Source organism: Humulus lupulus, chromosome X (genome assembly GCF_963169125.1).
Source record: "Humulus lupulus chromosome X, drHumLupu1.1, whole genome shotgun sequence".
In the NCBI taxonomy this organism is placed as follows: Eukaryota; Viridiplantae; Streptophyta; class Magnoliopsida; order Rosales; family Cannabaceae; genus Humulus; species Humulus lupulus.
In genome coordinates, this window is record NC_084802.1 from 196676965 (window position 1) to 196693105 (window position 16141).

The 16141-nt window shown below is 34.6% G+C and overlaps 2 protein-coding genes across 2 annotated transcripts; one reads left to right on the forward strand and one right to left on the reverse strand.

Annotated features, from left to right (window-relative positions):
- Positions 1 to 1106: 1106 nt before the first annotated feature.
- Positions 1107 to 5143, reverse strand: LOC133806581 (uncharacterized). The gene is made up of 5 exons (XM_062244670.1): positions 4640 to 5143; positions 4151 to 4484; positions 2284 to 4056; positions 2079 to 2161; positions 1107 to 1931 (listed from the first exon to the last, which is right to left on the reverse strand). Exons 1-5 carry the CDS (start codon positions 5141 to 5143, stop codon positions 1107 to 1109), a joined length of 3519 nt encoding a protein of 1172 aa, XP_062100654.1.
- Positions 5144 to 8256: 3113 nt separating this feature from the next.
- LOC133807422 (mitogen-activated protein kinase homolog NTF3) lies at positions 8257 to 11680 on the forward strand. The gene is made up of 3 exons (XM_062245745.1): positions 8257 to 8810; positions 9193 to 9617; positions 10656 to 11680. The coding sequence occupies exons 2-3, from the start codon at positions 9195 to 9197 to the stop codon at positions 11349 to 11351; spliced, it is 1119 nt and encodes a 372-aa protein (XP_062101729.1). The 5' UTR covers positions 8257 to 8810; positions 9193 to 9194; the 3' UTR covers positions 11352 to 11680.
- The last annotated feature ends 4461 nt before the right edge of the window (positions 11681 to 16141 follow it).

Sequence of the window (16141 nt, forward strand, 5' to 3'; positions counted from 1 at the left end):
TCAAGCTTCTACTTCGACAGGCCAGTCCTCATGGTGGAAATTTCTTTGGTCATTGTCTATCACTCTTAAAGTTAAGAATTTTTCCTAGAAAGCCTCATTGGATTTCATCCCCACTAATGTTAACTTGTTTAGACATGGCATCCCGTCAGATACTACATGTCCTCTTTGTGAAAAAGAACCTGAGATAACGTTGCATGCATTATGGGGATGCTCATCTCTGAAAATCATTAGAAATGGTTGCCCAACCCTTGGCTTGGAGAGATACAAAAAGGGCACAAATTTTTATTTGATGGTGTCTGACTGTATGGAGAATCTAACCAAACTAGAGTTGGAACAACTTCTCACTCTTTGTTGGAGAATTTGGTTTAGTCGAAATAAGGTCATCCATGACAATATTTGGCTCGATGAACCTCTAATGGCCTATTGGGCATTGGACTTCCTCTGGAGGTACCAAGATGCCCAAGTTTCAAAGTCTAGTGTTGGGAATGAAGAGATGAGGCAAGAGGTTATGGATTCGACTGAGGCCTTGATGGAGGAGGGTTGTGTTAGATTGCACGTGGATGTTGGTTTAGATGTTACAATAATGAAGGTTGGGATTGGGGTTGCTCTTTTTGGAAATGCCCATCATGTTGTAGCACCTGCAGCCACCCCCATCCTCTCCATAATGGCACCTCATCTTGTAGAAGCAACATTTGTGGTTCATGGCCTCACACTCTATCTCAGACTTGGGTACACTAAAGTTCATCTCAAATCAGACTATTTAAAAGTATGCCGAGCTATCCTTAATCATTAAGATGTTGTCTCAAAGTTTGGCTTGTTAATTCAAGAAATTATTAGTTTGGGTGGTAAGCCCAGTCTTGTGTCAATAAAACATTGTAATCACTCAAATAATAATAGTGTAATTTATTCTCTTGCCCACTTGACTCTCTCTATGAAGGTGAGCAAAGTGTGGTGGGCAGGCCTTCCTTCCTGTCTCTGGCCTTAATTCTTGATACTCCTTGTATGTTCTTTTTTTTTTTTGAGAAAAAAGGCCTCATTAAAACCTCAAGAGTAAACCCAATGGGATAAACCTCAAGAGGAAAAAGAGTGCCTATAAAATATATTGATCAAGTAATGTCATCCTGAATTACAACATTGATACACTCGGGGTATCCAGGCCACCAAATAAAATCATTAGAAAGAGATAAAGCAAACTTAGCCAAGGAGTGAGCAACACCATTGGCCATTCTAGGACAAAAATTAAAGGAGATACTATGAAAAGAATTACAATAAGAAAGAATATCCCTAATAATATATCCTAGATAAGAATGCTCAATCTTGTGACTGTTAATAGCACGGACCACAATGGCACAATCAGATTCAATGACCACCATATGATACCCAAGTCTTGAGCACAACAAAATACTGTGATAAACCGCCAAGGCTTCAGCAATAGTAGGGTCCAATAAATGATCCCATGACCACGTACTAGAGGCAAGGACCATGCCATGAAAGTCACGAAATACCGCCCCAGCTCCTGCCTTCTTCGCAACATGGTCAAGGCCAGCATCATAATTAATTTTGACAACACCCTCCATTGGTTTCTCACAACGATGCACTTTCAGAGTTTCCCTCAAGGACTCACTGGCGTGGAAAGAGCCACCATTGGCATTCAAGTGACGATCTAGAAATGCCAAGCTCCATTCAATAACCATCTGATCAGGAAGAGTAGTCTTCTCATTAACAAATATATTACGCCGATACCAAATACGCCATAAACACACAATGAGTTTTCCAAAGTCAGTTACAGATAAAGAATCTAAGCAATTTAACAAAAACTCATAAATATCCATTTCAGTGTAAGGAGGAACATGCATAATATTACCAACCATGTGTCTAAAGTTACTCAGTCTATCACAATTCCATAAAGCATGGAGTGAAATCTCAAGACCCTTTAGGCAAAAAGGGCATAAGGAAGCAACAGAGATACCTCGATTGCAAAGGTTAGAAAAGGTAGGTAGCCAGTTATTAGCACCTCTCCACAAAAATTGCCTCACTTTCCCAGGAATATTTAATTGCTAGATTTTAGTCCATATCACCAAAACTCCATTAGGGCCTGAAGCCTGGTCCATCCTCAACAAACGAATGGCCTGCCAATATCCACTTTTGACAGTATAAAAACCTGAAGACTCAAAATTCCATATAACACAATCAGTAATAGGAAGATGATTGCGGGGATAGAGAGAATAGTAGTCGCCTCTTGCAAATTAAAAGCCTCATTGATCAAAACAGAGTTCCAATTACCATCAGGAAAAAGAAGGCTAGAGACCATTGCATCTTCAGGAAGAAAATTATTCGAACAAGACCTATCACCATTCAGGCGGGGGATCCAACGGTCATGATACACAGAGACATTATTTTCATCTTTGATAAGCCACCTAGCCCCTGAGAGAAAAAGCTCTTTACCCCATAAAATTGATCTCCAGATTAAAGAGGATTTTTTTGAGCTAGTGGCAGTAAGCACTGAGGAAGTAGGATAATAGAGTGCTTTCATAACCTTTGCAACGAGAGAATCCGAATTAGAATAAAGTCTTGCGGCCTGCTTAGCTAACAAAGCTTGATTAAACAAGGCAAGATCTCTGAACCCCATTCCTCCATCCGACTTGTGCCAACAAAGTCTCTCCCAAGTACACCAGTGTAATTTCTGTTTATCCACATTACCACCCCACCAGAATCTAGCACAGAGCCGATGAATTTCTTTAATGAAACTAGCAGGCAGCTTAAACAAGTTCAAAGAATAAGCAGGGATAGATTGGATGAAAAATTTAATAAGCACCTCTTTCCCAGCAGCAGAGAAGGACCGAGATTTCCAGCTAAACAATTTATTCCAAATACAGTCTTTGAGGGATTGAAAAAGACCTTTCTTACTCTGCCCAGCATAATAGGGAAGACCAAGGTACTTCTCATGGAAAACAACCACTAGAACACCAAGAATAGAGGCCATGTCAACAGCATCACCAGAAGAAATCCGAGAACTAAAACACATGGCAGACTTAGAAAAATTCACAAGTTGACCAGAAGCCTTACCATACCAATTCAGAAGCTGCTTAAAACGGTGACAAGCACACACTGATGCTTTGAAAAAGAAAAGGCTATCACCAGCAAAAAGGAGATGGGAGACCTGGGGACCAATACGCCCACAAGAGAGACCCGAGAGTGTGCCATTCACACAATCACGCTGTACAAGAGCAGACAAACCTTCAGCACAGATCAGAAATAGAAAGGGTGACAAAGGATCACCTTGTCGAAGACCCCTGCCAGGAATAATTTTACCCAATATTTCACCATTCAGATTAAAAGAATAGTCAACCGAAGAAATACAAGCCAGAACTAAACTGATCAATTTCTCATGAAAGCCCAGTTTCCTCATAAGGCTACATAAAAAACTCCATTCAACACGATCATAGGCTTTAGACATGTCAAGCTTGAGAGCAAAAGCACCGGTTTTACTTTTAACACACCGTTTCAGATGGTTAACACACTCAAAGCCAATCATGGAATTATCAGTAATAAGACGTCCAGGGAGGAAGGCACTCTGCTCATCATAAATCACTAAACCCAAAATCTCACGTAATCGATTAGTCATAGATTTTGCAATAATCTTGTAAAGCACGTTACACAAACTAATAGGACGAAAATCTGAAGCATGTTTAGGATCATCAATTTTCTGGATAAGAGTGATAAGAGTAGAATTGATACCTTTAATATGCCCACCCTCATTCAAAAAATGGAGACAAATAGAGCTAACTTCAGGACCAACAGTATCCCAATACTTCTGATAGAAGCCTGCAGACATACCATCCTTGCCAGGACTTTTAGAAGGATTCATTTGGAAAAGAGCCTTCCTCACATCCTCGCCAGTATAGGGTCTAGTCAGTTGATCGTTCATACGAGAAGTGACCTTGGGAACAATAGCATTAAGAACAGGATCCATATCAGCATAAGTGGGAGAACCAGACTCAAAAATAGACTGGAAATAGTCTTGAAAGACTCCCACGAGGTTATCTTGCCAGAACACTTCAGTATCATTCTTATCAAGAAGAGAGCCAATAAAGTTTCTTTTTTTTCCAAGCAGTGGCACTCTTATGAAAATAAGCAGTGTTGTGGTCACCCAGCTTGAGCCAATTCTGCTTAGAGCGGGGTGCCCAATATTTTTCTTCTTTGTAATGAAGCACATCCAATTCCTTCTCAAGAGACACATAATCTTTCAAATTAGTAGCTGAGAGAGAAGCATCCAAACTTTTTAATTGTTTTTGTTTTTTCTTAATATCCTTATGATGCCTTTTAAACACAGTAGTGTTCCAACGACCAAGATTAGTGGCAACATTAGCAATTTTAGTAGCCAAAGTCTCAAAGTTATACCCCACACCGCTATTCCAAGCCGAAGAAACAATATTCCCACATTCCTCATCTTCCTCCCAAGCAGTCTCATAATGAAACTGGGACTTAAGCAACACATCCCCTTAATGCCCTCATTAGTATGATTAAATTGGACATGAAGAGGTCGATGATCAGAACCCCAAAAGCTAAGATGGGACACAGAAAAACTAGGGAATAAATCAAACCATTTTGGGTTACCAAGCATGCGGTCAAGACGTACCTGAGTGAACGTGCTATCTTTGTGCCGATTACACCAAGTAAACTTTGGGCCCGAGAAACCCAAATCAATAAGATCACAATCAGATAAAGCTTGTTTGAAGTTCCTCATGAGGTAATTGGGCCTAGTCGTCGCACCATCTTTCTCACTAGCAACAATAATTTCATTCAAATCACCCCCGCACAACCAAGGACCGTCATAAGACGAAGCCAACATACCCAAGAAACGCCAGAAATCCTTCCTAAGCCTAGCATCAGGCTGACCATACAACCCCGTAAAATGCCAAGATGGGGAACCAACAACATGGATGAACACGTCAATATGAAACTTAGAGAATTGGATAAGCTCAACATCAACAGAGTCCCCCCACATTAGACAGAGACCACCGCTACGACCAATTTTCTCAACAACAATATTACCACAAAATCCAAGACGAACTCGAAGAACTTCCAATTGAGAATGCGAGCTAAGAGTTTCGGACAGAAAAACAAAGTATGGCTTCAACATCTTAACGTGGCCAAGCAATGCTTGGAACGTTCGGTCCTGGCCTAGACCTTGAACGTTCCACACGAGGAAATTCATAATGCTCGGCGGCCTAGCTCCACCGCTAGGTCCGCCGTTGAGATAGTATCAATAGCTTCGTCATCAACCACTTCCGGTAAAACATCCAAAGCAACAGGAAGAGGGACCAAGACCTCATCAACCAAAGAGCTCAAGAGATGAAGTTCCGCTTGACTCTTTAATTTTCTTTTAACTACACGAGGTGGTTTTTGAACAGATAAAAAATCACCACAGGATCCCGTATGGGTACCATCTTTGCGTCCCCGGCGACTACGAGAAGCAGCGACAACTCCAAAAGAAGCAGGGAGTATACGTCTCTTACTTCCAGCGGCAAAGGAAGGAGGAGAAAGAGAGCTGGTCTGTGCTGTAGAACCAAAAATGACTGCACTATTTGACTTCTCGATGGGGGTAGTCTCATGCACGTAAGATTATTCTTCATGCAAGCTATTATCATGTGAGGAAGGGTCCCCGTTCAAGTTCAAAGCAGCATCACTATTGTTTAGTGAATTAATAATAGATACACCGTCTGTCTTGTCAATTGGATCAGACCCATGCATATAGGATTCCTCCCCATGCAAATTAATATCACATGAGGAAGTGTCCCCACTCAAGTCCAACACAGCATCATTATTTTTTAATGGATTAAAAGCCAAAGGAAGACTTTCAACAGTAGGGTCCACACTATTAACGTTAGAATCAATCAAACTTTTGCCAATATTTAGAGATTTAATACCCGAGCAAATTGAAGGACATAATGGAGGAGAATCTTCAGGAGTTACTTCTTTAAGAGCCACACAATCAACATTATTCCCATTAATATTATCTTTTTCAATAACAGATTTTTTGCCACAGTCAATCACGGGTATACTATCCTTATTAATAACAATTCCATTAGGGAGAGAAGAATTCAGGATAGCTACAGCTTTGACAACAGGTTCCGAAATCATAGCCTTCCCCTTCCCTGAGTGATGGCGTAAATCAGGGCGTGGCGGGCGTACGTTACCAGTCGGAATTTTTTCCTTCCAAATCGGAGCAGCAGCAGCAGCCCTTGCCGTCACACCACTAGGTTCCAAACCAGAACCACGATTATCGACCATACGAGAACGTTTTACCGGGGCATAATTTTTCACAGAGGGCAAGGCTTTGATCCATTCTCCATACTTGAAGCAAGGTTTCCCATTCACACTAAAAACCTTAGCTTTACATTCTCTAATCGGGTGCCCAATAATACCGTAATTAAAACAAAGATCCGGGAGGTGTTCAAATTTCAAAGCAACGAGACTTTTATCCATACCAGAGATTAAACCAACATTTACGCCACGGGGAAGGGGCTTAGTGATGTCAATGGAAATCCGTACTCGGAGAAAATGACCCAGATGATCACCAAAAGAACCAGTCGCCACCTCAATCACAGGGCCAATGAGCGCACTAACTTCGTATCCAACCTCAGTCGAAAGACAGCAGATCGGTAAGTTATGCAGTTGAATCTAGAAAGAAACATAATTAAAACACAGATCCGAGTAGTTACCAATCCCAGTTGGTTCAGCCAAAACCAACAAGGAGTGCTCCACTATCCACGGTCCACCTCTAAGAACACGAAGACGATCGTCGTCAAGGACGAACTTAAAGAGAAACAGATTAGGCTTGAGAAGATCAACCTCAAAAGTCCCCTTTAACTTCCACATGTTATTAGTTGAAATCAAAACAGCCTCACGGGGTATATTACGTGCCGAAATGATACATCCGACAAGAGAACGAGTGACCTTCTCTAACCCCTTAGAGATAACGTTCACATCGAGATCACCTTGAATAGTTTCATCAGAAATATCAACATCTAAGGCGTATTGAAGCGCGGCTAACTCATCGGAATCCATAACGAAACACGACCAAGAGACCACAATCACCACTTCGAACTCAAACACCAACGGTGACAGAACTTCAAAGGAAAAGAAGGACAACCGAGAGAGAGAGCAAAAACTTAACTTTTAGCCTTTTCTTTTTAGAAAATGTCCACTTTTCGATATACTCCTTGTATGTTCATTTGGCTAAATTCCCCATAGAGAAATTATAGTAAATGGTCTAAAATATTCTCATCAAGAAGTTAATGTCCTCCTTTTAAAAATTGTAGAGAAATGACCATTTTACATTGTTGATTATCTAAGTTGCCATTTTCTATCATTTTATTTATTTATATAAGAGTGTATGACTTTAATATAGTGGTATATATATTAGTTTTGTTTAATTAATTTTTATTTTAAAGTTACATTGATTTTTTAAGTTTTTTATGGGCTGTAGGTATATTATTTTCAAACTAGTGTATATATGTTTTGTGGTATGATATATATATATTTATGATAGTTAGTTTATATCTTATTATACATAATGATAATATATAATTTTGTATCATGGTATATATATTTTAATAGTAGTATATAATTTTGTTAACATAGTATATATATTTTTTAGTAATAATTTTGTAAGTTTTGTTGGTATATTATTTTTGAACTCAGTATATGTATTTTGTGGTATGGTATATCATTCAACAACCTATAAAAAATAAAAAAATAAATCAAAATAACTTTAAAATAGAAACTAATTATACAAATTTAATATATATATACTATAATATCAAAATATTTAGAATAAAATAGTAATTTATTAAATGGCATATTTGGTAATATGCAATATTAAAAATGTAGTTAGGTTGTTTTACTACAAAATTAAGAATATGAATATTTACTTACTTTCACACATCATTAAGAGTCATTTTACACTAAATCTCTCTGTCTAAATGAAATCACTTTTTCACTAAAAAAAAAAAAAATCAAACTATAATAAAATAAAATAAATAAATAAAAGAAAATGATTATAATAAAGCCAAAGGCTAAGGAGAGCCGTCTTAAATATCCTATGTATGGGACGGTTTTAAATAAAATATCCGTTGCTACATTACAAAGAGCAAAAGCCGGATGTGACTATGAGTGTGAGATTGATGAGAAAAGAAACCACCTTAAAATAATAAAATAAAATTAATTTATACAACAAATATATATACATCTATATACACACGTATTTAAACCAATAATTCTAACGAATTTGTCAGTGTTGGGTAGCTCAGTGGGTTGGGTTGGGTTAGGGCTGGTCTTACTTTCATCACGACCAGATAACGAATCTTTGTTCAAATCGCATAAATTTACTTACTATCGATTCCTCCCAACTCTACACGGATCGAAAATTGGGAGCTGCAGAATTTGAGATTAAGGTTTAAGGTCAAGCTAAGCTCTGATTCTGGCGCCAAACTCAGCTCAGCTGGCTTGATTGGAACTAGGGTTTCAGGAGAACTACGATTCGACCAAGCCATTTGGTAGAAAGCTTATTCTCTGCGTGTGTGTGTTGGTTTGTGATTGGATGGATATGTTTCGAGAGAACTGGAGGAATCTCGAGCATCTTTGATAATTTCGCTGAATTGGGATGAATTCGGATATGGATTAGCCAACGTTTTGGGTCTGATTTTTCTGGTTTTTATTTCTTTCGCGGGAACATAACTGGAAAAATTCAAAGTCGAAGGTAATTCAACTAGATCGGACACAAGAAATTCACTTACTCTTAAAAGGTAACTTTTTGCTCTTTTGGGATTCATATAATTGCTTCTTCTTCTTTTCCCCTTTCCTTTTTAATAAAAAAATGTTTATTTAATTTTTAGTCTGTGAATTATGGAAAGTATTGTATGATATGAGACCCAGAGAATGTTTTCCTTGGAAAATTTCAAATTCATCGTATTTCGACCATTCAATTTTAGTAGTGAATTATCAAAGTGGGGTTTAATTTGTTGTAGGGTCAGAATTGATATGTACGAAATTGATTCCAAAAGCTTATACATTTTACTCTTAGCTTGAAACCAAAAAAAGCTGATCTTTAGTGTCTAAATTCATACATGGCAATTCCTATGGTGGGTTTTGTTTATTTATTTATAATTATTGTCTTCGTTTCTCTAGGAATGGCAACTCCTGTGGAGCCTCCAAATGGGATTAGAACCCCAGGAAAGCATTACTACTCCATGTGGCAAACCTTGTTTGAACTTGACACAAAGTATGTGCCCATCAAGCCAATTGGTCGGGGAGCTTACGGTATCGTTTGCTCTTCTGTTAATAGAGAAACCAATGAGAAGGTTGCAATTAAGAAAATACACAATGCCTTTGATAACCGAATTGATGCACTGAGAACTTTGCGAGAGTTGAAGCTGCTTCGTCATCTTCGGCACGAAAATGTGATTGCTTTGAAAGATGTCATGATGCCTATCCATAGGAAAAGTTTCAAGGATGTCTATCTGGTTTATGAACTCATGGATACAGATCTGCATCAGATTATTAAATCTTCTCAAGCACTTAGTAATGACCACTGCCAGTATTTCCTTTTTCAGGTATGCTTTGACCTCTGCAAGCAAGCCTTTTTAATTTAATAGAATTGCACTGGTAGTATATTGGTTCCAGTTGCATGTTAGAGAAAATTAATAATGCCTGAGATTGGTTTCTTTAACTAATAGTCTCATCAAAAGGAACTTGTTAACGACTGTCTCATACTTACTGACCCTTGCAACACAGAGATCTATGCTATTGATTAATTCTTCTTGGTGATCTTATTTATTTCCGACTGATGTTAAGTATCTGAATATTGAAATTAATTCTCTGGTTTGAAGAGCCAGCAAAATATTACTTTTGGTGTCATGACAAGATAACTCATTTTGGGTTCTCTTTTTACATAAGTTGGTATTCTCGAATTCAATTGGAACTCACCATTTTTAAAGCACTATCGAGAGTAAATCATTTTGGCTTGTATTTTCTCCTGAGTCATTCTATACTCCGACACTCCTAGTTCTGATGATGGCTTTAGAAGAGAATCTCTGCTTTCTTTTCTTCCCTTTTATGGTTTAATCTTTACTCCTGTTATGGCATATGGTTCAACCTTTTCTGTTTTTTGCAGCTTCAGTTTTCCACAATTTGCTATCTTCTATTTTCCCTTTTGCTATAAATAACAAATTTCCTATATAAATCAATTTTGTGAAATGGGAAGTACCACTGTTCTTAATTGTTTTGATCTGAATTTCGGACTTGTAGAATAGAATTGATGTACTACTCTATCTATCTTTATATGTTCATCTGTGCGTTTTCACAAGGAAAATATTTCTATAGTAGATGAACAAGTAAGTTTGCTTGGGTCTTTATTTGACCTAAATAAATTTTCTAAATTTCTTTTAAGTCATTTTTGTGTGATGGTAATGGAACGTATCTCTGTTCTTTTATGTTTTGACTTGAATTTTGGACTTGGGAAATTGAGATCTTCCAAGACTCCTATCCTCGTATGCTTTTGTGTGTGTTTCCTGAAGGAAATCTTTCTACCTTAATTGAACAATTAACTTTGCTTTTGTCCAATTTCCCACTAATTATATTTATTTATGCAGTTGCTCCGAGGCCTCAGGTATCTCCATTCTGCAAACATCCTCCATCGTGACTTGAAACCTGGAAACCTTCTCATCAATGCAAATTGTGATTTAAAAATTTGTGATTTTGGCCTAGCACGTACTAGCAATGGAAAAAACCAGTTCATGACTGAGTATGTTGTCACCCGCTGGTACCGAGCTCCTGAGCTGCTTCTCTGCTGTGACAACTATGATACATCTATTGATGTGTGGTCAGTTGGATGCATCTTTGCCGAGCTTCTAGGCCGGAAGCCTATCTTCCCAGGTTCTGAGTGTCTCAACCAGCTGAAACTGATCATAAACATACTTGGGAATCAGAGGGAGGAGGAGTTTGAATTTATAGACAATCCAAAAGCAAAGAGATTCATTAGATCAATTCCTTATTCCCCTGGAACTCCCTTTTCCCGCCTGTACCCCAATGCTCATCCTTTGGCAATTGATCTGCTGCAAAAGATGCTTGTTTTTGATCCGTCAAAGCGGATCAGTGTTACTGAGGCACTCCAACACCCTTATATGTCCCCACTGTACGATCCTAGTGCAAACCCTTTGGCCGAGGTTCCAATCGATCTTGACATAGATGAAGATTTGGGAGAAGACATGATAAGGGAGATGATGTGGAAAGAAATGCTCCATTACCATCCTGAATCTGTTACTGCTAGCGCTGAGCTGTGTTCTTAGTCTTATTAGCCATGGAGAGGCCTTGGATAGAAAACTCTATTATGAAAGTGAAAGTAGCTATTTTTGTTTATTTCTTTGTTTTTCTTTTTGAGTGATCCAAGTAGCTTTTTATTTATCTCCAGATCTTGAAGGTGCTGGCTGAAGTGGGCTATGTTGTTTGTGCATATAATAGCCTTTCCTTCTATTTTTCATATTGATAAGGAGCCTGAGCATTCAAGTTAGTTGGCGTTTGTAAGCTGTATATAAGGGTGTTGTTCAATGACTACGGAAACATGTTATGTTTGTAAATTAGTAAAATATTACTGTCTAATTTCATATATTGGACTGCAGTACTGTGTTACATACACACACTCCTTACGCTTGGATTATTTTATTATAGTAACAGTAGTTTTATTAGCAATTCTATATGGGAAGTTTGACCATATATGCCTTCTAATAGGGCATATTTATAAAATATGCAAACCTTATGGCAAAATATGCCATCACTGTCCCTCCCATTCAAACTCTCTCTCTATAAACATCTATGGTTTCTGAGCCACCCTCATAAATTGGAAGCAAATCTAACCCATTCTAAGGATGCCGCCACCTCTCATTAACATTGAAGCACCCATAAAAGAACCAATAACTTTTTTCTTTTCTATTGTTTTAATGATTGAAAATCCAATTCACAATTTAAACTGAATATTCACTTAAGACAAGAATTCATAGATTTTAAATACTTATGTAAGAGATTTTTTGGTTTGGTTTGTTTTGTTTTTTTGTTGTTTTTTTTTTCTTTTATCTAGACGTAGAACTCTAAATGTTATAGATTTTCAATTAAAATCAATGCTTAACGATGGTTTAGCGATAGTCACATGAAAATTTGATTTTAGAAAAGAAAAAAAAAACCATACTTAACGATAGTGCTATGAAAATTTAGTTTTTTTTAGGCAAAATATGATGATAAATTGATGCTTAACGATGATTTGTGATGAAATTTGATAAAAACTTTGGTGAGGCATAACTTTTCACTTGTTGTCCGTTTGAGGTTATTTTTTTTAAGATTTACATGTTCAAAATGAGTAGAATCTTAAATTTGGAGTGTGTATAACAACAAATTTTTATTATTTAAGTCTCAATCTTCATTATCGCCTCAAACAGCCAAATTTGTTGTTCAACACTCCAAATTTAAGATTCTACATATTCTAAAGGGGTAGATTTCGAACAAATACCAAAATTAAAAAAAAATACCTCAAATCGACCACCGAGTGAAAATTATGTCTCACCAAACGTTTTTATCAAATTTCATCACAAACCATCGTTAAGCCTAGATTTACCATCGTTTTTTTTTGCCTAAAAAATAAAGTTTTCACAGCACGTTCGAGGATCGTTAAGCGTCATTTTTTGTCTAAAAATCAAGCTTTCATGGTACCATCGTTAAAGCATTGTTAAACATCACTTTTTTGTCTAAAAAAATCAACTTTTTAATGGGACCATCGCTAAATCATCATTAAGTATTGTTAAAGCATCGATTTTAATTAAAAATCTACAATTTTCATAGCTCTAGATTTGGAAAGAAAAAAAACACACAAACAAAACCAAAAAATGTTCTACATAAGTGTTCGAAATCCATGAATTCGTGTCTTAAGTGAATATTTTTTTTTATTGAAGTTTTGAATTGGATTTTGAATCTTTAAAATATTAAAAAACAAAAAAAAGGCATGGGTTCTTCCTTTAATGCTTCAATGGTGTTAGAATGGATTTGATTTGCTTTGAATTTGTGAGGGTGGTTGAGAAGCCATGGATGTTTAGAGAAGGAGATTGTAAAGATGATATATTTTGCCTATAATGTTTAAGGTTGACATATTTTATAAATATGCCTTATTAGAATGAAAATATGGTCAAATTTCCCTTCTATATTTTCTCTTCTCATACAATTTTAAAATTAAAAAAATCACACATTTTAAAAATTGTCATTCAGTACTATCTTATCTACTAATTAAAAAATTAAATAAATTTATTTTTCTATACATACATATTATTATTGATTAATTTGTTTCGTTTTGATTTTTCATTTTGGCTTCGTGGGTTTTTACTCACCTCATAATGGTAATAGGAATGAGAATAAAATAAGAATAAGAATGAAAATTGTATACCTTTCATTGGTAGAGATTTTGGAATATTATCGAATGGAATTAAAGTAATTTTTACCAAATTACTTTTGTGTATTCCAAAATGATTTTTTTCCTCAAATTATTTTGAGATATTTGTAGCAAAAGTACTTAAATTATTACATTTGTAGTACTTAAGTACCAAATTTATTTGTTTGCAGACAAAAATACATTTCGTCCATGTGTTTGGTGCAGTTTAGTGCATTTTCTTGTTCTCAATGTTGTGATATGTAGGTGAGAGTACCCAATAAAATATATATTTGTGGTGAAAGTACTCAATTTAAGAAATATTTGCAGCGAAAATACCATAGTTATAAGCAGATTTGACGTCACATAGGCAGACTTAACGGTGGAATAGACAACTCCAACAAACTGCACCAAAACATGGACATGATGTATTTTTGCCGCCAAAAAATAACTTGGGTAATAGTGTTACAAACGTAATAACTTGAGTATTTTCGCCGCAAATATTTCAATTTCTTTATTATTCCATATTAATATTTTTTTTTTGACAAAATTATCCTCATTTCTTCCAAATTAATATTTGGGGCATTATATTTGCACCCCACTACTAAGTTTACCCCATTATTAAAATATATATATTTTTTATAAGGACAACCCATCTAATTACCAAATGGGGTCTTATTTGAAAAACAAGACACCCCAAATTTTCTAAACATTTTAATATCTTTGCATTAGATTATTCTTCCAATGAAATTTTAAATTGTTGCATCATTGATGAATAATTTGTAGGATTAAATATGCTCCATTTTAAAGCATATATTAAATTCATAAATATATTAGAGATTGAGTAGGTGGGATATACTTATAAAAGTTAAATTTTAGAAAGGAAATTAAGATTTAAAAAAATATATTTTAATCATTTTATATAGGGATAAATATGTAATTAATTTTTTCAAAGAAAAATAAGTGTACTTATAAATTTTTAAAGTGTAAATATAATGCCCCTTGACATTTTTATGACCAAATTATCTTTATTTTTGTAAATTAACACTTATTAACCTTATTATCCTAAAACTTTATAGATTATAATGAAAATTAATTTTTTTTAGAGATCAATAAAATAAATTAGTGTGAGTGATGCCCTAAAACGGGTGATTGTGATTCTGATTGGACTAATGGCATATCACCGTCTTAATTCAATTGCGTGAATCTTTTCAGCTAGTTTTTCTTTAGGAAAATTATCCTTTTGGTCCCCAGTTTAAGTCAATAATCAAATTTATTCCAAAGTTTCAAAAAAAAAAAAACCATTTGTTAGTATAAATAGTCAAAAATGACCCCTTCACTTGTTTTTAGTTAAATTTTTTTCTAAAAAAAATGACAAAAATGCTCACTTAATTTTTTTTTCATATATATAATCTATAAAAATTATTAATCTTTAAATTTAAAATAAATAAAACCCAAAGTAAAAAAAAACTATAAAACTTTTTTAGATTTTGGATTTTAATTAATTTTGTTGATATTTTGCAAATATTATAAATATATTAATACATAAAATGTCAAATATATTTTTTATTAGTTCTAATTTTAGATTTTTTTTTTGAAAAAAAATTATACACTGTTAATCAATTTTCTAAATTATATTTATAAAAAAGATATATTAGTGTATTTTAAAGGAAAAATTTGAGGCGAAACTATCCATAATTTTTGGTTTGTTACAATTAACTATCGAATCTTTTTTTTTTTTCCAGCAAAACTATTCAAGCTTACAAAAATACAGTTTTTGAAGCTATCTATTTAACATCATTAATTACATGGAAGGAAAATTTGTGGCGAAACTACCTAACATTTTTTTAGGAAAATTAGCGGCTAAAGTCCATTTTCTTTTACAAGTGTAGCATTTAAGTCCGAAATCTTTTTTTTTTTGCTCGCAAAAGTCTCTAATGTTACATAATTGTTGCACATTTTCTCCAAACTGTTATCTGTCCGTTAAAATGTAGACTAAACATGAATTTTAGGGACTATTGCTACTAAAAAAGAAAAGTTCGGAGACTTAAATGTTTCAATTTTGAAAGAAAAAGGACTTTAGCCACCAATTTCCATATAATTTGTTTTCAAGAAGATTAAATACTCTATAATTAACATATAAACAAAAATTATTTTTTAGATTTTTTAAGGGGCTATTGACTACCCTAGACATTTGTGGTTCTACTACTGTATAATCTCATATTATTTTTTTAATTACAAAATTAAGACAAAATAATAAATGTTTTCTTTTCATAATTTAAATATTATATACTTAAATATTTTTATTAATTAAAATAATAGAGAAAAATAAATAAAAAAATAAAAACTAAAAAATTTGGAGAGAGAAAGAAAGAAAATTGAATAATTAAAAAAATGTTTAAAGGAGCTATAAATCTAGAAGGAAATTATTAATATAAATGATTAATATTAATAACTTCTTTATCTACATTTATAGATTTTTTAGAGCTCCTTTAAACATTTTGAAAAGCAATATTTATTCAATTTTCTTTCTTTCTCTCTCCAAATTTATCATTTTATATTATTTTAATTAATTAAAATATTTAAAGATATAATATTTAAATAATTTAAAGAAAAAAATTGAGAAACTGATATATAACACAATGTCAAAAAAAATTATTTTGTAATATAGAA